Genomic DNA, 24703 nt, shown 5'->3' on the forward strand with positions numbered 1-24703 from the left:
GACTGAGGGGAGACCTCATTGCAGTTACAACTTCCTCGTGAAAGGAAGAGGAGGGGCAGGTACCAATCTCTTCTCTGTGGTGACCAGTGACAGGACCCAAGGGAATGTCCTGAAGCAGAGTCAGGGGAGGTTTAGGTTGGATATCAGGAAGAGGTTCTTCACCCAGGGAGTGGTTGGGCACTGGAACAGGCTGCCCAGGGAAGTGGTCCCAGCACCAAGCCTGACACAGTTCAGGAAGTGTTTGGACTACACTCTCAGGCACATGGTGGGATTCTTGGAGTGTCCTGTGCAGGGCCATCAGTGATCCTCCTAAGTCCCTTCCAACTCAGCATATTCTGTGACTGTGATTCTATGAGATCTGAAATCTGGTTATCTCAAAAAATAAAAATTTTCTATTAGCACTCTTGACTTCACACATAATCCAGTAACAGCTCTTGTCAGGCAGTTTTGCACGCTGCATTTACTTGCCTGTCTGGTTCAAGCAGGAGAAACATTTTCCAGAGTTGAACAAAGCTTTTTTATTTTCTAGTTCTCTATTAAATACATCACCCAGCCATTAATACACCTTCACAGCAGAAACAGAGGTAGCCACTTACTAAAAAACAGAGGCACGGCCCAGTCCGAGTTTGCAAGCAGAACATCCAAACTACTGGTTCTCACAGTGATTCGTATTTCTTCTGTCCTTCCTTATTTCATCTGCATCATTGTTACTACAACCATGGCTCCCTGTTGGTGGTTGTCTGAAGTAAACTGGTGTCCCATTTTCACTCCTTGGCCGAAGGAGAGCGGGAGTGTTACCAGTGCTGAGTTACGTGCTGGCCTTGCACCTTGAACAGTCTGCTCAGGCTGTAAAACTCTGTGAGTTGTCATTTCTGAAACACACCCTGAACATACAGGGGGAAATGTGAAGACCTGATCATTCACCAGAACTCATGAAACAAATCTTAATTCCCCAGTAGTACAGCCTGCCTGGCTTTGCCATCTATTGGATTTGTCCGACAACAAGAGGTGAAAGGATTCTGCAGCTCCATTGTCTCAACTGCAGGATCTAAGAAAACACTGGCAGGCTCATCAGAGAGGTTTATGAGCCTGCAATTCAAAGAGATTAAAAGGAAAAATCTACTGAGATTCTTTCAGGCTACAGAACAACATTAAATAACTATTAGCAGCTTGGTTCAGTAGAGCTTTACTAGAGCCCTTGCTGGGTCATTCAGAAATTGTAAAAGAGGAAAGGTATTTAAGTTTCACTTGAAGATACAATAAATATTTCTTGGGCTATTTAAGGCTGAGTTTTAGGGAAAGGGTTGCAAGCAGTAAATGGAAATTCAACCCTTTTAACAGTTTATGGTAATAGTAAAAATAGTCATAATACTTGAAAGATTTTTCTACCTCTTTATCAGGCATACATACTTAGGATTGATTTTTTCTTTTTTCCCCAAACCAAACACAATTAAACTTCAAGATATGTACTGTCAGTCAAATACCATTTATAGTATTTACTCTGCATAAAAATCACCACAGTACTCACTAGATGTTTTCACAAGCTAATTTTTTCTAATAGACTTTTCAGTTTTAAAACAATTACTTAAATTTGAGTCTTTTAAGTTAATTTAAAACAATTGCACTTACTTCGAAATTTTAACAAAGTCATGTGTTAAGAATTTTCATTAACCAAGAGATACGTTCGTTATAAAAATACCAAAGTAATCCTGCTTCACTTGTTGCAGATGAGTTTTAACTCCACAGAGTTCAAAGGGTTGTGCTCTAGCTGAGGGGCTGCAGCTATAAAATCCATGGCTGGAGAAGGAATATACACTTCTGTCATGTACAGAGCATAACCTGGCACACTGCAAAACCACTGGTATTGTCAGCAAAGCCTGCATTAGTGACCAGGTGTTATAAAACGAACTATTTTAGGCTAAGTACAATTTTTTGTTGTGCCTCATTGCCTAAGAGAAAGGAACAGAGGGGATGGAACCAGAACCATTCTCAGAGGCACAAACTGGAATACTGGCAATTCCAGTTAGAGTGGAATTCCTCCTGCCTAAGAGATGACACACAAACATAACAGAAATTACACTGGAAAGTTACTCCTGTATGAAAACTGCATCTGCAGTATTTTTCTAAAAGTGTAATTTAAAAATTCAAAATCCAAAGGAGGTATGTGCCAAGATGCGAAAACTCCTCTGGGCACGTAGTGACAGGACAAGGCAGAATGGATTCAAACTGAAAGACAGCAGGTTTTCACTAGATAGAGGGAAAAAAAAATTGACTGTGAGAGTGGTGATGCTCTGGCACAGGCTCCCCACAGGAGCTGTGGCTGCCCCATCCCTGGAAGTGTCCAAGGCCAGGCTGGATGGGGCTCTGAGCAGCCTGGTCCTGTGGAAGGTGTCCCTGCTCATGGTAGAGGGGCTGGAACAGGATGGTCTTTAAGGTATTTTCCAACCCAAACCATTCTGCGATTCTATGAGTTATGGACATCTGTGTCCATCCTCATGTGAAAATATACCATCCTTGATTGAACCTCACTAGAGCCATACATGGAAAAAAACCCCATGACTCTTAAATTTGCCACCCAAAATCATACACAAAGCAACTGGTTTTAGTGTCGATTCCATTACTAGCTTTGAATTATCTGCTACATTTATCACCAGAAATTAATCTAAGGCACCAATTTATTAATTTAATTTTGTGACCTTTCTGCTTACCAATCCTTAATAATTAAAACATACAATCAATCAATAATTACAACATCAAATGAATTCATATTATTACCTTGGTAATGTGATTGTTTAGATACAGTTCCTTTGCGTATATCAACAAAAATCCCAAGCAGTTGCAGGGCTGCTATTCAAAGGGACTTGGATAGGATATAGAAATGGGCTGTCAGGGACATCAAAGGGTTCAACCAAGATGAAGTGCTGCTTCTGGGATGGAATAACCCAGTGCACCAGTACAGGCTGGGAGACATCTGGCTGGTAAGCAGCCCTCCACAGAGGGACCTGATGGACAACAGGCTCAACACGAGTCAGCACAGGGATTTTTCTTCCTCTCTACTCAGCCCTAAAGAAATTGCATCTGAAATCCTGTGTCCAGTTTTGGTGTCCCCAGTACAAAGCCCTGACATATGAGAGCGAGTCCATTGGACTGCCACCATGGTCAGGGGCAAGGAGGATGCAGAGAGACTTCTCAGAAATGCACACAGGAAAGAAGAGAAGTGCAAGGCACAAGTTGTGAAGTCCTTATATAGGACCTGATAGAAGCAAAACATGTTTTGGTTGATTTGGGGTTTGGTTTCCATTCATTTGGTTGGTTTTTCTACTCTGAGGGTGTTCAAACACTGGAGCTGCTGCCCAGAGCAGCTCGAGAACCTCCATCCTTGGAGACACTAAATCTAGGCTGGAGAAGGCCTGAGCAACTGACTATGAGGAATGGCTTTAAGTAGGAGATTGATCTGGATGGCCTATGAAGGTGTCTTCCAGCCTGTGTGATTCTCTGATTCTCTGAGAAGTTTTTCTTCTTTCCAGCTGTGTCACAAAAGCATAAACTTTCAGGGTTTACATGACTTCTAATGTGAGGAATGTGAAACATGTTTTTTCCAAGCTAAACTCACTGAAAAACTTATGGTAATTATCAGTGTCAAGCTTGATTTTAACTGCATATTCATCTTTTTTACATGGGATATCAAACAAAGAACAGAAAAATCTAAGAAGAAAATCTATTGACAAAAAAACCCAAGTCCATTCTTCATAAGTAAATTGTTATGCAGATTTTTTTTTCATCCCCCAATTTTTTTGCGGGGACTGTAAACAAAAGATTCACAATCATAAAAAGGTATTCTTATATGACAAAACAATGAATTGGAAAAAATTTCAGAAAACATTGAAAAAGGCAGTTCTTATAAGATTTCCAGATCAGAAAAAGTTGGATAAGTATTTGAGCCTAACCTCTGAACAGTTTGTGGTTTGTCCCTTCCCTTTAATGCTATGGCCTGAAGGCACGAAAAAAATTAGGAGATTATTGGGAAACCTTCGGAGAAAAGCAGTATTAAGATATAAAAGCACATTCACTTGGTATTCGCAACAAAAAACTTGGTATTCAAACAAAAAGAAAATTAAAACCATAGAGCCCCACAGAATTTCATCTCCTTGGAACTTCTCTGGCTACTGAATTTCTGAGCCAAGTAATTAAGATTTAGTTAGTGTAACACAAGAAGGTACATACAAATAAACAATCTGTGAAATGGGGAAAAGACTACAGTGCAAAGGGCTTCCTGCTGATGGGCAGCCACACACATACACACACTGGCATCCTTCAGATCCTGCTTCCTAGGCTTCCTTTGCATCTTACTAACTTGCTGTATTATCTCTCTCATCACTATTCCCCTTAGCTGCTGTCTCAATTCCTTTGTTTCTGTGAGCTTTTATGGCAGTGTCTACGAATTTGTCTAGAATCATGACTTCAGAAGCAGCTTGACAGGCATTCAAAGAACTAGAATTTATTTCCCCATCATTTTGCTGCCAGGGAACATGCTGGAAAGAATGCAGCAGCACTGCACATGTGTGTTAGGTGTGGCTCAGCCTGAAACACGGGGGCCCTGGGAATGGCACCCTCTGTACTAAAACAATGTCCCATCACCATCCATTACCTAACACCTGCCTAAACAGAGGTACAATCTGATTTCTTTATTTACCAAGTCTTTTATACAGAATCTTGAGATGGCTTTTCGAAGAACTCCTCTGGATGCAAAAGAATCTCAGAAAATACAAATAATCTTCAAATTACTGTCAAAACTAACTTATAGCTATGTCCTTAAATCCCAAGGGAAAACAAAATCTTGATGTATCTCTCTACTCCAGTGGATTAACCTGACCCAGGCAAAACGGAACTTCATAGTCTGAATTTAAGCTGTAGGTAAAACTCAATAAATACTGAAAAGTTTCCTAACTTCATCTCTAGTGTTTCCTCTTTCCTCTGCACATAAAATTTGTGAAAAGAGAAGACACAACCAGTATTACAATGGTAAGAGTACAACAGGATGAGAGCACTGGGCAGCAGAAATTCCTGTTCTGACATCACCTTCAGGCATTTGAAAAATAGCTTTGAGATGAAAAATTTGTTTAAGTCTGATCTTAATACTATTTACATTACAAATAGAACAAGATCCAAATTTTTCCATTGTTCTAAAATATTTATTCAAGAACTCTGTTTTCACCCCTCCCCCTCTCTTCCCAAAGCCACACAAAGTCTGAAATACAAGGTTATTTAACTCGAGAATTCACCCTGTGTATATCCAGTTCTGTATCACCCTCTTTATCCTGCAGTGATGCCTATGTGCCACAGTGACTACGCCTTTGTCTCTCCAAGTTGTGTGTGGCATCGGCGGCAGCAGGGGAGTTAAAAATCAGCACAAGAGAGCAAGGTCTGATGGTGTGCCAATGTACAATGGCAGGGAATTCAATAACAAGCTGCAGAGACAGTGGGCTTTTATCAGACACATTCCGCAGTGGTGGTGGCTCCACGTCAATGCCGGGCCGCAGTGTGTTACTGCAGAGTGCGACCGAGTGTTTTCCCCACAGGCAAGCCACTATTATTGACTCCCCCCATTAACATGTAGGGTGGATATACATTTATTGAAGGTTCTAATGGAAGGCTGAGGGACTCCTATCCTGAGGCCAGAGCAGAAAGACAGCCTATCACTTCATGTAATGGTAGCCCATGTGTGACAGACCTGACCTACATTTCCCCCCTTTCTTTCTCACAACAGCCTGTCACTGTTTTAAGAAGCTATTTTCTGAGAGGCATAAAAAGAAATGCGTGCTAGAGCTGCCTAGTTAATATGTTACATTGAAATATTATTTACAAACCTGCTTTAGAAAGGCTAGTTTAGACTATGGATGAATTATGAACACTACCTAACACACACAACGGAAAAGAATGTGTCCTAATGATTCTGGCTATAAATCCATACACAATGAACACTAGGTGTTGATGGATTAATACTTACATCTAAAACACTGCAACAAAATGGAGTATGAAACTTAAAATTAAGAACGGTTAATGAAGCTACCTTCATAAAATAAAAAGGGCTAAGGTCTGCAATTAGTACAGATTTCATAATAATTCAAAGTATTAGGAATAATGCCCCCTAACGTTTTGTTGGAAGTAATTCCATATTTTCAGCAGCTAACGTATGTGCAGCGCAAGCTATAAATAATGGATCCACGTTTGAAAGTAGGACAAGAGGGAAAGAAACATTTGGTTCAGCACTAAACAGCATTTTAAAATACCATCTAACTACCACTCCCAGCCCCTGCTTATTTAAAGAGCTGCTGCCACTCCAGCACTCCTTGGCAGGAACCTACCACGCTGCTGCAGGTCATACTCTTTTTTTGTCTCCTCGTTCCCTAGAATTCTCCACGCTTGATCAATTTCGATGAACCGCTGCACGCGCTCCTCCACTTCTCCTGCTGGCACATCTGCCTCCTGTTTGTCGGGATGATACTGCCAATCAAAAACAACATAAAAAAAAAAGATTGGGGGAGTGAAAGTGAGGAGGGTGGGAGAGGAGCAATCAATAATGCATTTGATACCCAGTTAGGAGGACAGAGAAAAGGAGAAGGTCTAAGCTAAGGAGCCAAAGGAAGGGAGATGACGACGCTGGGAACAAGAGGAAACTGCCAATTTAATTATCCCACTGGAATGGCAACAGAACCACCAGTGGCACAAGTGTCACCATGTGCACTGATGGCATTTTCTGGATAATTTGCTGATGGAATCACTGGTCTTATGGACAATTTACCTAGAGAGTGACTACCACAAACAGAAATAGGTACATGCAGGGGACCACGACACAGGAACAAGAGGAGGTGCTGGAAGTGCTGGCAGCTCTCATAATACGACACAGAGCTGATTTAAACATAACCACCAATGTTTAGTTAAAGCTATTACAGATAAATTGAATGCTGTATTACATGTGCCTAGCTTTTTTATGATTTAAATGGTAAATAAAATATACACGATCAAATATAATTTATACTACATGCAATTCTACTTTTGAAAATATGCCTAAACATCTTTAATTTCTTCCAGTCCAGTGAATCAAGAGCCCTTCCAAATATTTAAAGTCATGGATCACTAGCTACAAAATTGTGTCATTTTAGTTAAGAAATAGTTATTCAAGGACATGGTTATTCAAGAAAACTCACGTTAAACAGGCAATAATAATTAAAATGGTAACATGTTTTCTTTCTCATTTGTTCTGAGCAGAAAATTCTGACTTGAGTGGTTCCAAGCGTCTGCTGATAAGGACCCCTCAAAGCTCCATCTTCCTGTAGCTTTAATTCATCTCCAGTAATTTCTTTTTTTCTGATATTTTAAATTGCTCAGCAGACGTGATGGACCAACAGGAAACAGCATTTAAGTTGAGGAAGTTGCAATATAATCAGGCCTACCAGCAGATAACTGTGTCATAGACCAAGTTTTCCCTTATTCTGGAGCTCTAACTGCCCTTTATACCAACATCAGTGGAGGCACTGAAAACATGCAGCAGATTTTAAGATGTGGAACACCTGTTCTATAAGTGTTTAAGCAGATTTCTGACTAAATTATTCTCTCTGTTTTAGTTTACAATTAATTTTGGAAAGAAAAAAATACTAGTACCATGTGTACTTGATAAAATCCCAAATGTAAAAGGAGCACTTCTCCTGGAGTCTATTTGCTCACTGTCTCTGACACTGGCACTGACAGGTGTTACCCAGACAAGTCCCCTGTACAACAGCAGCAGGGATGGATGAGCAAAATGCTTTGACCTCAAGTTTTTTCACTGGTATTTTTCCATATACAGGTGGATGTATCTGCAACCTCATGTATGAGGTCTGTACACAAAATCCTATTTTTGTTCCACTTCAAGTCCCCTCTGCATTCAAGACTGAGCACTACCTTACAACTTGCTAAAAATATGGCTAAAGCACTGCTGTGATCCATGAAGATTCCTCTCTTAGAGACCCTCTTTCCATCTCCTCAACTGAAGATGATGAAATTTTAAGACACAAACAAAACCAAAAAATTTTGGTCATTGCATTAAGTTCTTGTACTCTATATAGATAACTGCTAGATATTTGGATTGGCCACAAAGACCACACCTTCTCAGATCAATTTGTTAGAAATACATGGAAACATTACTGACCAACTGCCCAAAGCAGAACTAAGCATACTGGCTTCTCTCCTGCCACGAATGTTCAGAGAACACTGCCACAAAATTGGTCCCGCTTTCCCTTTGTTGCACCAAAACCTTGTCTGACTGAAAAACCATTTTTGAACTATGCTGGAAGGACACAGCAAAATCCAGTAAAACACACATCACAAAAGTGCTTTGGAAAAATAATAATCAATGCAGAAAACACTACGCTGTTCACTTCTTGAATAATGCAGAAAATTAATTATTCTTCAGGTTTATCACATAGCCCTTAACTCCTTTCCTATAGATTTGGACAATTTAGTATCTGTAGCATATGCAATTTTTATGTTAGAAAGACTACAATTTCATCTAACTAGTATCAGCTCCATTGTGGGGGACCTACTCATTAAAATACGTATCCATATCTACATCCATCTATTTCTCTCCATTTTGGTCTCCATGCTTTCTGAACCTATTTGCTCCTTCCTCTCTTGGCCTTTCTCCTTTATTATCATCTGATGCCTTTAGCAAACTACATCTACACTAAGAAAAATCCTCAAACATCAGCTCTTTTACTCTAATACTCCTCTTATTCTCTTTTTATTCCAGTGACCCCATTTCATCTGGATTTATGTACTTATTGTTACGCTCTTATTGACTTACTTTTCCTACTCCCTAGTTTGCTAATCAAAATGCAGGCATTTGTCTGTAGCAAAAATCCAGTCTTGATTCAACTGCCCTTCTCTTTTCTCTTCAAGAGAACAAACGAGGTGTCCTCTCTCCAGTTGTTTTAGACACTGTTCAGCCACTTGGGCATAGAGGACACTTTACCAAAGTACCAAAGTTCATAGGGAGCATCTAATACCCTCAGTCAATACTTCAGACATAAATCAACCATACTCTTTTTTGGGATCTTCCCTCACTCCTAGTTACCAGAGTCTTGCGTCTGATCCTGCTCCCTTCTCCAGTGTAACCTTCAGAGGAGCTGCCTGAAGAAACAGAGCCAGGGGTTTGGTTTTGTTTTGCAGAAGGTGAAATATGATGGACGTTTGTGATCTCCTCCTCCTTCCCATTCAGCCTTATTTCTGGGTCAATCTCAGCTGCAGCCTGTCCAGGCCCCGTAATGAAAACAGACAGGCCTGTTTTCTACTCGACCTCCCTCCTTCAGCTCCGACTGAACTGCTGCTCATCTCTCCCTCATGCACCCACTTGTAAGTTTTCATTCAAAATGCTGGAGCCCCCCATGTTTCCTGCAATGTCACTTCTCAGGATCTGTGCAGATGATCTTTATGCCATTCATACCCCACCTGCGCACTGTTCTCAGCCCTATTACTGGATATGTTTAAATCTTTCAGCTGCATTATGTGCAACGGTTTGAGGCAGCAATACTTCATAAAAATAACTTTTTGCTGAGCACTCCTCCTGATTACTGTGTTCAAAACTAAGTTTCACTAACATGTTACTATTTTATAGGATTTTATAAAAACAGTAAATAATCCTTTCCCAAGTCCAGCAGAGGGAAGGGAAAACAAAGAAGATTGGCAATACATGCCCAACCTATTTTTCCTTTTTTATAGCTGTACCAGAAGTAACTTGCTGACTCCCTGTCTGGAATTTGTATCACTTTACAGCATATGATGCTTTTCAGTTACTGTGAATGCTAAAAAATAAACTAATTGATTTTGGAAATCATCTGGTAACATTCTGATACTGCTCTCTCTCCTGATGTTTATCTTAAATGTCACATTGTCTTAGTATTTCTTGAGGACTCTGGTTCTTGGTGTTAAGAGTTAATTAAAAAACCAATTTCTTAAGGGTTTCACTTCCTTTAGCTTTTGAAATTTGTAAAAAAATTTTGAAAAAGCACGAAGCTTGAAGTCCAAAGCTCACATGAAAAACATACTTTAAGCAGTATCTGTTGGAGACTTGGTGAAATGTTTGACACTGCAGGGCAACAGGAAAAGCCAGCTAACACAAACTTAACCTTGTGCCCTTTTCAATTACAATATCATTACCATACCTTGATATAACAACTGCATTCTACTGTGTTATTCTTAATGTACACCAGACCATACTTTTCAGCAGGTTGGATACTGTGAGAAACAACGTATCACCTGGCAAACATACTCTGAAACACAAATCGAGGTTCAGTTCACAGTCAAGTATTCAAAAAGTTAGAAATTTTTCATGGAGTTTTTTTAGGTAAATTACTTGTATTTCATTATGCTCATCTATTGCCTTTGATATCTGTTACAGAATAAAGAACGGGCAAGTAAACAAACCTTTTCTGTCTCAAAAAAAAGGTGCTAATGTGTTGAGCTTTTGATGGGTTACCCTTCCTTCCCAGACCTGGGTAAGAGAGCAGAGGAGGCTGCTGTTCTGCTAAGTTCTTTATTTCATAGTCTCATAGCTTTCTTGAAGGTGGAGTTCGAAGGGGGTTACATGATAAAGGCAAGCAGCAACAGCAAACAGCAGGCAGAAAACAGTTTCTTCTTCTATATGCTCTATACTCTTCTTACAGAAGTGTGGATTGTATTTGCTAATTGACCAATAAGATTAACACACGATTCCAGTTTTCCTTTTCTTAACCTATCCTGATCTAACAGTTGTAAGTCTTACACAAGTGTTACATAGGTATTACACAGATTTGCGTATATAGTTTCAGTTCTTATTGTTTATGTGAACACTCTAAAAAATGTGAACAGTATAATTCTATCTCTATTTTGTCTAAAGTAAAGAATTCTATGAGAAGGTAACACTGCTGCAGTAAGAACTGTGTTTAAGGTCTCTGCTACAGCTTTTTTAATGTTTAAGGCACTTAGCATGTATTTCTACTAAAAGTTAAAAAATCTGTATTTCTATTTCACTTCGGTGTGACTTCATGTATCTCAGCTTATCCAAAGGCTTTAATTCAACCCCTGTGCTTTGGCTTCCCTCTGGGTCTGAGTCCAGAGGAGCTTTCACTCCAAGACTAATGTTGTTGCAGTCTTCAAGTACAGACTGTGAAAATGCCTTGAGTTCCAACATCTATTTTATTTATGATATTCTTATTTGTACAGTGTAGCGCACAACTAAGTTCGTATAAGAATTGGGAACATGCTACAGCACATTCAACTGCTACTCTCTGAATTTCTGCCTACTTTATACTCCATGAAGTTTGGACCCTTCTGCACTTTAAAGAACTGCAATTCCTGGAAGTTAATGTGACCATTTAGTCAACAACTGGTATTACATCTCAGTAACATATCAGCAGACCTCAAGAACTCTCACACCACAGCACGAGGAACGATGAGAGCTGGCTGAGCTTTGGCTGAGCAACTCAAGCGCCACAGATGCCACGCCAAGGTCCCCATCCTCCCGACCCTGCTATGAGCTCCTTAACTTTGGGCAATAAATGTAACAGGGTGACTGATTTTAATCAAATTCAAATTAGCAAGCAGAAATCCTCTAGTTAAATCAATGTAATGTACATTTCTTACTGGAGCTCATGAATTTATTTTTCAAAACACATTTACAGCACCCAGTGAGAATCAGGTGAATAAAGCTCAGTGGGAGGGGAGGGGTGAAGCATTACAGGTCTAAGTTTTACACTGGAATCTCTCCCTAAACTGTGCAATACATGAAAACTAAATCACTTAATATGGTCAAACTTTTACTCATGACTACTTTACCACATACCAGATTGAAAAGGCTGGTTATTTAGAAAAGGTTTTAAAAAGCACTATCCTTTCTCATCTAGTAATTAATACATTACTGTGGCTGTTTTGCCTTGTGTATAAAGGGTATTCACCCTAAAAACAAAAGATGCACCACATCCCTAATTCCATACATCAAACCAAGAGGCTTTATTTTTGAGGAAAACTACCACTGCTTCCAAATTTTCATTTCACTTACAAAAAATTTATTTAATCTACTACTATATATTTCACAAATAACTGTAAAAAAACTCCTCCCTGCTGAAATTACATAGCTTTTATGTAAGCCACTTAAAATGTAAAGTTTCTTTTTTCTGACCGAGGAAACTGAAAGGAAATCAGTTCTAATTTTTTTCCAGGATCAAACTAAGGAGTACTCTCTACTTTCTACAGCTTTGTCTCTCCTACTTTCCAGTATTTTCTGCAAAGTTGTCAAGCTTTTGCAGAGTTCTTCAGCAGAAAATAAAAAGTAATACAAAAAGGATGAATCAAATGTGGCTGCATTAAATTCTTGACCTCTTCTGAGATGATTATTTTAGAGATATATTTTCAGATTTTTAAATTTTTATTATACACTTTTCAGATTTTTCTCCCCATAAGGGAAACCATTATTAAGGTTCTAAAATTCAAACGTAATGACAGGCATAAAACAATGATGAAATCATCAGAGCTCAAAAATTCAAGTTAGACTATTCTGGACTTACTATCATGAGTCATAAAGTAACCATTAAATAGTGAGTTCTACCAACAGAGCGTAATAAATTTCTAAACTACCTGATTTATTAGAGATTTTTAACTCTGAAATCATCTACAGTCTCATGGAATCACCTTGCTAAATTGAACTGACAGGTTTAGACAAGTCTTGAATTCCTGCTTTATTTCTATAGGGGATGTGTGCCTACATTTGAATAAGGAATATATGTGAAGCTGGAGAATGTGCCCTGAGTAAATCAAGTAGTAGGATTTTACCAGAGGATTACTTAGATGCACCCAAGTATTTCTGCCTTTGAAGGAAACTACATCTCATGACTAAACCTGCACTTTAAATAAGAGCATATGATAGAATATTAACATCCCGAATTAACTCAGTATCTCAGCATCCTTATCCCTTTCTCCATGTTAGGCATATAGTAGTAGCTACAGTATTTTTATAGCTAGTACTTCATCCATGGAATGCAGTGAGAAGTATGATTTCCACCAACTATGAATTACCTTTTTTTTAAAAAAAAAATTCACAGCCTACACTACAACACCTTTTGGAATGTGTAAAAAGATGCGTATTTATATTTAAAAATAAGCAGTGATGAAAGACACTCAGCAATGGTCAGGGAAGAGAAATTCAATCCCAACTTTACAAAGAGAACACTCTTCGTATCTGGTGCAGGTACATTTTTGATGAATGAAAGAACTGAATTAAAACTGCAAACAGAAGAGATCCAAGCCACGAAATCGGTATGCAAAGGGTTGGATGGACTAACATGGCAGAAGTGGAAGTTGCCCTGGATAAGCACAGGATAGTGTGAGGTGAGAGCAGGACACACCACTGACAGCCACCGGCAGGAGTGAGCTGGACACTCCACTGCTCAGAACAGAAAGAGAATGAGGAGGGGGGAAACACTGGAAGCAGCTGGATGAAGAGAGAAACCTAAGCCATCATTTTCCAACCACATCACCAGACTCATGGCTGGGAATCCAAGAGGATGAAACTTTGACCCCTTAGGACAACTGGACAGATTAATACCAAGCACTTTTATCAATCAGATTATCAGTATTTGGGGGTTCAATCTGTTTATTCTTGTATCGAAGCTCAATATCACACAGGCAATATATTCAAATTTCAGAATCAGAACTCTCCCTCAGAGTAATAAACTGTTTTTATTTATAGCACACTATGACACAAAAAAAGTTGAAATGGGCTTAAGCAAGCAGAACAGCAAGCGTCATGCAAACAGCCTTGCTCTGTACAAAGTTAAACAAACAAGCATGCTGCACTAAGACAAAATGCACAAATCGTTACCAGTATGTCCCTTACAACATAATGAAGTGCATCCTTTTAACAAAGCAACAAGATCAAAGTACAAAAATTAATATGAACATAAAAATATCGAAATTGGCAACTATGTTTAAAAACATTTGTCATGCTTTATTCTACATGTATACATTATTAACTGTAATTGTTATTATCTACAGGTTAAGCAAATGAAGTCAGGACAAACTGTCAAAGTGTTCTCATCTGACACAAGTATTTATAGGTCCATGCAAATCTGTCTGTACATTATACAGCCCATCATAACACTTCACATCACATTAAAAAGAAGCTGCAAGACAGTCAACATTAAGAAGAAAAATATTAACTGGCTATTTCCTATTTAACTTCTGATTGAGTTTGAATTCTTGTAAAAAAAAAAAAGAGTAAATTTAATGCCAGGCTGTTCTTAGTTGGAAACTCCTTTGCCCCTGCTTACAATGTATGTAGTAAATACCAATTTTTACTGAGACTTGCCAATAAATCTCACCCCCTGACATAGTGTCTGTTCATACTCAGTTTTTGGCTGCTCTGCCACAAATGCCAACAAAGGGACCAATTAATGAAAACTTTCTTGATACATTCCCAGTGGATGAATGTCCGCCTTGCAGAAGGTACCTTGACAACATTCATCTCGCACAGGCCAAATGGTTGCTCTGTGGTAGCAATTAAGACACCACCAGCCTTGGCTAGATTTAAACCAACAACCAAATCTGTGTAGGTCGGAACAAATGCTCATAGAAATCTGGAGAAATTAACTGCTAAACAAGGGCTGGATTGGGTCATATAATTGCATCCATTTCTCTAGTTATTTACAGACCATGAGGACACATTTTTGTAAGAAAGCAATTACAATTCCTAAAACAAAATCTGTCAATCTGGCCGTATGACCACAATATTTAAGCCACATCTAAAAATATCTAAGAAATCAACAACTATTCTAAGTAATTTCAAAAATCAAAATATTATGGTAGGCTGACGTTCTCTTTGTACTCAGTTTTTTTCTCTCTCTCCACAAAAAGACTGTGTTCAGTCTTCATCTTCCCATAGCTTTGGAATCAAGTTTGGACAATTAAGTTTAGTGCAGCATTCCTCCTCTTTCTAAAATTACATTTGGAAATAAGAGTTTTGTTGCTTTGATCCAGAAGCGTTCATCAGAGGGTCTCTTGCTGCAGATTGTGAGCAGGATTAGTGTGAGAGCTGGTAGAAAAACCCTGCCTCCACTGCAAAGTTCAGACTGACTTTGGGTTTTTATGCAAGGTACCCACCCTGTAACCTCTGTCCTCAAACAGTTTCAAGTGTGGCTGGTCCAGGTCCCAGCCCTCATGAACAAGTAATTCTGCTTCTACTGGTCTCAGGGCACAATAAATTTATGTTTAAAGCTGTCCAAGATACTAAACGTCTCGATCTGAAATACTATCAGCTAAGCTTAACACAGTGTAGGAGAGTGGGTTCCCCTCATCACCCCCCACCCTGGCAAAACTGCACATTTCCAGTTCTGAACTGTCATTGCTTGTAGCAATATTTTCAATCAAATTATGCAGCATGTATTGAAAGTTCCAGATCAGCTGATAAAGCACCAAAATGTAAAGCTGAGCAGTCTCCCTGCTGGACACAGCATGGAAAAGGAACCATATAATGCAATTACAACACTTCAAGAGCTCTGTAATTACATTTAAAGTTAACACTTTGGCTAATTTTACATCCATTGTCACACTGAATACTTTCAGCCACAAATCCCCATCAGCATGTAACAGAACTAATACCCAGATCTGGTATTACCTTTGCCATGCATATGTCAGCTATAGCTGAGCACCCAAGCACAACACCTCCAAATGATCATTTGCTCTGCTTGTGGGCAGGATATACAGAGCACAGACTGGCTGCTGTGCTCTAGGGCTGAACTGTTTTTCTTGCACAATCCATTCTGTGGATGGTTTTAAATCAGAACACAGGCCAAATTATCAATTCAGTTATTAAACTGGAATTTGAACTTTTGGCTAACAAAATTTAAGAAAAGCATGTTTTAGCCACCTGTGACAACCAAGGAAAAAGGTGACAAACATGCACTTGGCCCCCACCCTGTGGCACTCACTGAAAGGTCACAGAAAGAAGCCATTTTCCAACTTCACCAGCTGAAGTTATAAAATTAGGGCAGGGTAAAAAAATACACTGTTTTACACACAAAAAAAGGAGAGGTCATTTACTCAACAAAAGTACTCTGAAACAGGAAGATGTTTATCTCAGTAAAACAAAGGAGCTTAAACTGCAGGAGAAAATGAGTTCATTTTGAAAAAATCTTCCATTTAACCATGTAAACATTAAACTTCTGTCACTGGAGGAAGAACTTCTGAATGAAGAATGTGAATTAATTAGCAACTTATTTATACAAATGAATGGAAAAAAACAACTAATTACCAGTAACTAAATAATTCTGGCATCCTACCTTCCTAGACTCAGAGTGCTTTTCAATTCAGAATTACTTAAGCTTCACCTGAAAAACTCTTGAGCACTGCTGTGTAATCAAAAACCAGTTGGGGCGGAACCCTCGAGCATTGTGGTGCTGACTGCCCTTCCCTTAGAATCCTTTTGCTTGCCATTTTATCACAGGAACCATCAGGAAATCTTACTGCCCTAGTATTTCTCTCTTGCTACATAGTTTTATTTAAAAAAAAAGAACAACGATTTGTAGATCAGCTCTTATGTTAAAAAATACCTGAGCAAACAAAAGGCTACATGACTTCAGAGCAAGACGTACAAAACACAGAATTGATAATTTGATATGCGCTCCTTCTATGAAGTATGAAGCTTCCCCCAAGGTTGCAGTGGAAAGGGAAATATTTCAGCAATGAAGACTTCCTTCCCTGCCTTTTCCACAGGCCTATTTTGCATATGAAGGTCTTGTATAGTTGCCACCCTGCGACATCACAGTCTGGGCACTCTGTGGCCTACATGGTCCATCAGGTACTAATTAGGTAGCATGTTCTGTCAACACTTTCTTGCTCTTCTTCCATTAATTGATCATCCTGCCCAATTAATACAATGCAACACAGTTCTGAAATCCTTGAGATCCTTTACCTGTGAGAAACAGGGATGAAGGGAAAAAACACCCTCCAAAAGGGCCACAAGGTAGCTGCACTTGTCCAAGATCCGGAGTGACAATAACACCACTGTGCTGAAAGGTTAATTATGTTCCTACCAACTTTCTCTTGAGACTATGATTGTTTTTTATCTAAGAATAAAGACTAAAAGCAAAAAAAAACCAAAAAACCCCAGCCTACTTCATCTAACAGGCTATATTATGTTATATGGTAACAGCTTATGAAAAAGTAAGGGCTGCAGAACCAAACTCACTTGGCTATTAACAGCATATTTATCATCAAAATGTGTGGATAATGTTATCATTGTTAGGCACTACAGACCAGAAAAAAAGTCACAAACACTGTGCACATATTGCAGCACACTAATCCCACCTATGCACACCAAACAGCTGCCCTTACAGTCACACAGCCAAAGCAACCATAAATCAGCATTTTATAAAAACTACGAGAAATAAAATACATGCTTTCTCCATTTATGAAACTGCACTGAAGATACCAAAGATAAAACCCAACGACAAAGCAGCTGCCAAATACAACACGCTACTGCCACCTAATGCTTACCAGGTTACAGCAAAACACGGCATTGTCCCTCTGCACTACACCAGCAACGGGGGCCAGAGCGAGTCCCAAAGTTTATTGTTGTTTTCAAACATTTGCTTCACATTTCGTCCCCTAAAGTCTTCCTAAACTGAACTGCTGGGAAAACATCCTTTCCTGTACACAAAGACTGGAACAGGCAAGATGTATGTTCAGTGGATTAAAGGCGGCACTTGAATTTCGTCCGCAGGAATACCAGGGATGTAACACGTGCGTTTCAGTAGGACGCTCACAGTGAGCAGTGAGGACCCTCACTAGGTCAGGCTTCACACTCGTTTGCATTTTGTAAGCTACCCCCTCTGAAGTAACTAGCAATTCAATACTGAAAAGCTTCATGTGACAAGCATTCGGGAAGGGAAAAAAGAAAGAAAGAAAGAAAAGTGAGCAGTGCTCTTATGTTAAAATAGCACAAAACAAGATAACTTTGAAGGTGCTTTTTGTATTTCACTGATTTTACAAAGCACTCTCTCCAAAGTGTAAAACTTGTTCACTTCCATGAAAAGGATGATGCCAGGTCTTAAACTTGCCTTCCTAGTCCACAAACAATCTTTTCAACATGCTCACTCAATTGGCAGAAGATAGCAAGGAACATGGAAGGACCCTGCTTGTTCCACTTACAAAGAGGAGAAACAGAAAGTGAAGAGCTTCTTGTGACATTCATTCTTTTCATATAGAGATTTAAACTTGCCCAAAGGATGTCTATCCAATGACAGCTGGACTAGAGAGCAAGGAATTTATCTACTTGATTCATTACTTCAGTCCATCTCTTCTTCCTTTTTTCCCCCCAAACACAAACAACCTTTAAGCTTTTTAACAACTTTAGCCTTGCCCTACCTGATTTTGTTATCAGCCTTGACACTAATTACAGCCTCTGCTGTCCACCTCCAAGATGATTCTTACTCATGGGAAATGTTCCTTATTTGTGGAAAAATAAAAGATGACCATTTCATTTTCCTTATCTCTTAGAACTTATCCATTCTATGACTTTTTTTTAACATTGCTCATTGATCAATTAGCTGGTGAAAACTGCATCCAGTCTTGTCCCTTTTTCTTCCTTATAATCTGCCATGATCAAAACTATTGTGCAAGTATCAATCTTCCCACACAATATTCCACTGCTTGCATGTTTTACATACATTAATAATCTTTTTCATAACCCTCTGCCCAGAAATAACCACTGTTATACACAACATTCAGCACGGCAGACCTACACCTTTGCTTGAGACAAATAAAATCCACCAGAACAGAAATATTTCAGATAACACTATTGTTGCTATAGCAGTAACCTTAAGGAAGTATTTGCTGTGACTCAAATATTTGCAGCAAAACATCCTCAAGACAGCGCTCTGGAGGCAAAAGGAGTTTTCCTCTAACATTTTAGTTATTCATTACCCAATGGATAATTTTAAAAGAAAACACCCACAGAACAACACAAACTGCTTTCTTTTAAAACCAGCCAGAATTAAAAAAAAAAAAAGTTAGGATTAAATGTACACAGCAATGTGCAACAGTTATGCAGAACACAAAATGGGCGTTCACTGACAGATGCACAGTAGAAACACAGGATGGGACTATCAGTCCAGTGCAGCAAATTCTTGAAAATTACTGGAGTCCTCAAAGCGCAGTTAAAAAACCCCATAGACTAAACTACACTGTCATAAACTCATTAATTTCCATGCTGGGGTTTTTTTAAAGCTATCTTGTTTAGACATACTCTAAATGCAATTGCTTTTATCATGGTACTGTAGCATCGCCCTGCTACATTGAGCTTCCACACTCTTTACTGGTGTTAACTGGTGACAGTGGCTCTCCTCTTGGACCAAGGCAACACTCCATGAACCTGGTATTTTACAGCCCTCCAGCTTCCCCTGCAAAAACAAGGAACTGCAGATTCTTGCTTGGAAACTTCCACCAGATGAGACACATAACCTCTTGCACTGGCAAGGGAAATGGCCCCCACATCTGCAGCAGCAATCACCAGTCCATCCTACAGAAACTGAAGTAATGAACTCTCGGTCCTTTCAGCCCCAATTCCCCACTCTCTGGAAAGATCTAACCCCACGACATTGGGAAGAGTCTGATCAAACAGCAAGTAATTGCCACACACAACTTTCATATTAAATATTCACATCTCTCATCCTTCTCAGCTCTTGAACAAACAATGCTGAAATCAAGTGTAAAAGTTTCAGTTTCTATTGATGGAAAATAAAATCAACTGTTGTTGTATAAATAGAAGAAAACAATTATTTGGCTAATGAAGGTACGAAAATGAGGAGAAAAATCAGAAGCTATGGTTAACGAAAAAGTACATCTTTAGAAACAGACTCTTTCATTTTCTTCTCTTTCCATGGCCCCTTATTTTCCTATGAAGAGTGACCCAAGAGCCTCAAGAGGTACTTCAAAAAGCCCTTTGAAAACTACACTATACAGCAGGAGAAGAAAAGCCAATAGAAAATCCATCAAAAACTAGCAAAGGGATGAAGGGGAAAAACAAACACTTAAATTTACAGTAGTATAAAGGTAAAAATACAAAGGGAATTTTACATTTTTTCTGAATTTCTGGGTCCTATGATTACAATTTACACTATTAAATGTCACATTAAACAATACTCTGTTGTTTAGGCATAGATTATTGTGGCCCTAGTCATAGAATAATTCCAGACAAACAAATGGTTAGGAAAATAGTTAAGGCAAATGCTACTTTCATGTGAAAGCTAACTCCCGAATCCTCTATTTTATTATTAAAAAAAAAAAATAAATCTCACAACTAACAAACAAAACCCTCCAGAAAACCAAACCAAGCTTAAAACTACTGAAAAAATGGGGATGAACCTTTCCAGCTGACATGAACAGTAGCGCTTGAAGGAAAACCCACAGGATGCTATTTCCTGGCTGAGTAACATCTGGCAGGGACAGGCAGTTTGGGGCAGGAGCCTTCAGCTGGCACTGGAACTTCCAAGAGGAAAACCCTTCTGCAGGCAAAGAAGTCAAATACTTTGATACCCTCAGCTTCCTAAGAGCTGCTGAGCACAAAGCACAGTTTTCTGTGTTGCCCCCCTGCCCCAGTCACTAACACAATATTCCAAACCAAAGTATAACATTGATTTTCCAATTCATTTGGAATACCTGAAAACAGCCTCACACCTTTAAGAGGTCAGATTAAGCATAATGCAAAATAATCAAAGTCCCTAAGGCACCTCAGGTGCAGATGGAAAGCAGGCCTTGAAGAATACAGGACTGCTTTTAAAATATTGTTTATTAGCAACCATAACTCCAACACTTGCATACAAGTGGTTTTGATTTTTTGTTTTCTTGAAACTATTTCAGCTTTCCCATCTCTGAGAGCAATACAGAATCACTACAGTGTTTGAAGACATTTGAGATCTCGAAATAACAGGTTCGGCCTTTGTTGAATTACAACTTTTAAAATGGACATAAAAAGCAACAACTTAACAGAATTTACTAAGTTGTGAAAACCAGTACTAAAAACACCAAACAGGCAAGAACCTCCTTGCAAAAACAGCACAAAACACAACAGAGAAAAACCCTAACAGCAACAACAAACAAAGAAGTCAGCATTAATTCAAAAATTCATAGCCTCAGTGACAAAACAATTCCAAACATAATCCACGGAATCACACACACTCAGAAATTAGTTTGTATTGGATTTATTCATAGGCTTGAAGGATGTGTTCCTATCTGAATTGATCACTAGTTTGGTGTTAACTTCCAGTTTACATGGACGTGGTTGGCAAATTTCTCCATTTGCAGCCAGGAAACAACTTTGGCAGTGTGTCCTCACAACCCTAAAGGGACACACTTTGAGGGGGACTCTAGGAAAGCACATGTCAATAGAATATTCTGCTCTACCAGAATTCACTACTGAGCTTTGGGACACTGATATTTAGTAACACTCTATCTAGGCAGTCTTAGCCTTTACGAAACTGCCCCATTTTAGAAAGGAATAGTCAAGAGAAGGAGATGGAAAGGTAAAGCCAAAACTTAGCACAGGTCAGCAACTGTAGAGGAATAATGCAAGGTTTTTATCCCTTAAGTTTCAACAGCAACATTTACGGAAACCAGGGTTTCACTGGGAGAATCCTCCCAAGCCCATCCTTGGCATTGCTCCTCTGTAGCAGTCGGAGCCAATCCTGGATTGCTCTGACAGAAGGTAAGTACCTCTTAAAAGAGCAGCTCTTGTTCAGCCTCTCCTCAAAGACCTCATTAGTTACAATCTAATGTTCTGTCACAGAAAGAAAAACGTTTAGCTAAGGTGCTGCTCAGCAAACTCATTCATCTTTACCTTCTTTGACTATGGACATTCTTAGGTCATAAATCCAAGCAAAACAGACTGATTTTTTTCATTTGTTAATTTAGAAGGAATAGCAATGAAGGGTCAAGTTTGACAACAGTCAGTCAATAGCAGACTACTGACTTTTCAGCCTTGAGACATTACTTTTAATGTACTGAAAATTAAATGAAAAAGAGTTTGTCCAAATGACTGGCAGTTTACAAAAAGTTGAACTTTTTTTCTATAATAATAAGCTATCTACAAAGTATCCTATAAGCCAAGCCTTCAGGTATATGAATTCACTTCTGCATTAAATCAGCTCAAATGAGCTCATGTGTGCTGAGCATTTGAGCTTAATGGGAGATGAGGAAGCATTTGTGATGCACTGAGGCAAGGAAAAGATGGAGGGTGGGACAGTTATGTCACTCAGATCAGGATTTTCTAACTCTAAAGATGAAGGAAAGAAGGAATGTGAGAATGTGTTGCTTTAACAATTTTCTGTAATAATTATATTATGTATTTCAAACAGAAGACAAAATTAGACACAGATAATTTATCTAAATAATAAAAATCCCCACAAGTCTCCAAAACACTGAGTTTTATAGGTTAGTACATCACATAACAATATTTTTAAAGATGTAGTAACTATTTCAGATTCAACACAAACATGGTTGATTTCCTTTAACAGCAATAAGACATCCTTACATAAACACAGCTACTGCAAGATGATTGATTCTACCACACTTTTATTATCCTCAAACTATTGTTCTGGACTTACAGCTTCTTTAAATAATTGACTTAATGTTTAAAATTTCTGAAGTAGACACCTGAATGCATAGTCCGATTTGGAAATGCTGAACAGCTCAAGGCACTCTTGACTGTGGCTGTTCAAACATCAGAATAACTAGAACATTTATGATGTGAAAGCGTTATGCTGGTCTTTGTAGCTTCCTTCTTTGTGCTTTAATTCACATCTTTTGCTATATGATTTTTATTTCAAACATCTCACTTTAGAAATTAGATAAAAAGCAAACTGCACCATATAAAACTACTTAAATATCTCTTCAAAATGCTGAAAGAACACTTGTAAATATTAAAGAAACATCTTTATGGCATTTAATAAGCTACTACTTAAGATTTTACTTTTAATTGGAATTTTAATTTTATACTGACTCAGGACACAGTGAATATTTGTGAGTATTGAACACCTTTCACAAAAAGTCTACCAAACAACAGTATAGATCCTTTTTTTAATATAAGTTACAATGAATAACTTACATAACCAGGGCACAAAATGTTCAAGAGAGGCATCAGATTCCTCTGCAGAGCACAAATGATATCAAAAGCCAAGCACATATTGGCCAAATCTCCCATTTCAATAGCCTGATGCCCATTCTGTTCTATATGAACCATAAATCTACAAAGGAGGCGGTATCAGAAGCTGCTCATTATAACAAATGAGCTGTGGACAGTAATGCTGTAAGTAAACAGGTTAAATCTAGAAATAATTTTTGAAACTAACATTACTTTCACAACTGGCTGAACTACCTGGATAAGCAATGCACTTACTTGCTGGCTTATTTTGTGATGCTATGGGTTCTCATATTCTATATAAGTTAAAAATAAAGCTTTCTTCTGTAGGGATATTCACACCCCATCCACTTGTTAAAAGTCACCTACATCTTTAAAAAAATCATTACACATTACATATTAGTAAGTGAGACATCACTCTCTGAGTGAGACTGAGCTACCCCTTTTTCTACTAAGACACCTCACTACATCCTTTCTCTCTTTACCTCTGTCCATGATCTCTGTCCACACCCCGTATTTTCTGCAAGTCAGCACACCTTTCTCAGTCACTTCCCGTGCAGGATGTGTGCTGGGTCCACCCTCCAGCTCCTGGTGAATCCCTGAATTTCACTGGATTAGCAGCTGCCTAATTCTGTACAACACAGTTACTGCAGGGGAGCACCTACAGCCCAAGGACAGACTGCCACCAGCTTTGCAGCTTCCCAGGGCTCTAACGGAGCCAGCAGTGGCAGTGTCACACCGCTCCACGGAGTTCAGTTTTAAGCAGCTCCACGGTGCTCAGCTTTAATCTCCACCCTGACACATGCAACGCCTCTGTGGTGCTACTCAGACTGAGAAAAGTTCCTGTTACTCCAACATCTACAAATAATCATCACCAGTGTAGCTCCCTGTTCTCCAGACCTCCTATTAAATATCACGGTGAACTCTTCTGGTATAAGGGAAAACCAAACAACAACCAACACCAAAGTCAGGTGAATATATTGCCCAACTCATAATTTAAACAGCAGCAGCACGATCATGACCTGGCTAATGAAGCTGTTTGAATTAGTGACTTCTCTAACACCGAGCTTCACTTGGTACTACCTAGGCTAGTAATCAACTTCTCAAGTCACAACTTGAAAATATGCCCCCTTCTTTTTATTAAAGTGATAATTAGTAAATCAGATGTAAAGAACAGCTCAAACTACCCTGCGCATTAAAACAATAGTCCTTTGTATTAAAGTTGATGGCTTATCTTTCTCTCTGTAGCAATTAGATTAACTCCAGTCAAGCTCCAGCCAGGCTGCACTGAACGTGTTCTGTTTATATTGTCAAATTACAAATCCATTTTCTACCAGTTAGGTGAAGTTAGAATTAGCTAAGCACAATGATCTGTTCAATACCACTAACAAGTATGCTGCTTTTCAAACAAAAAAATAAAAAACCAGCCAAGGCTGTTGAAAAAGGAATACATACACTGCCTGATTCTCATGATAAGCATTATTATGAGACTTCCAATACAAA

General features: G+C 38.8%; 1 protein-coding gene across 4 annotated transcripts in view; it reads right to left on the reverse strand.

Annotated features, from left to right (window-relative positions):
• DNAJC24 (DnaJ heat shock protein family (Hsp40) member C24) overlaps positions 1-24703 on the reverse strand; it is a 40612-nt gene that overhangs the window by 9098 nt on the left and 6811 nt on the right. For 3 of the 4 annotated variants that reach the window (XR_006017288.1, XR_006017289.1, XR_006017290.1), the window contains exons 3-4: positions 6366-6504; positions 597-884 (exon numbers count right to left, since the gene is read on the reverse strand). Coding sequence is in view for 1 of the 4 variants with exons in the window: in XM_042035670.1 (XP_041891604.1) it covers positions 6366-6504 (139 nt within the window). In the remaining 3 variants the exon portion in view is untranslated. The remainder of the gene's footprint in view (positions 1-596; positions 885-6365; positions 6505-24703) is intronic. The other variant, XM_042035670.1, reaches the window with a different exon arrangement.

This window comes from Corvus kubaryi, unplaced genomic scaffold (assembly GCF_017639235.1).
Source record: "Corvus kubaryi isolate FWS band 111438036 unplaced genomic scaffold, C.kubaryi_AGA036_p1.0 37384, whole genome shotgun sequence".
Taxonomy (NCBI): domain Eukaryota; kingdom Metazoa; phylum Chordata; class Aves; order Passeriformes; family Corvidae; genus Corvus; species Corvus kubaryi.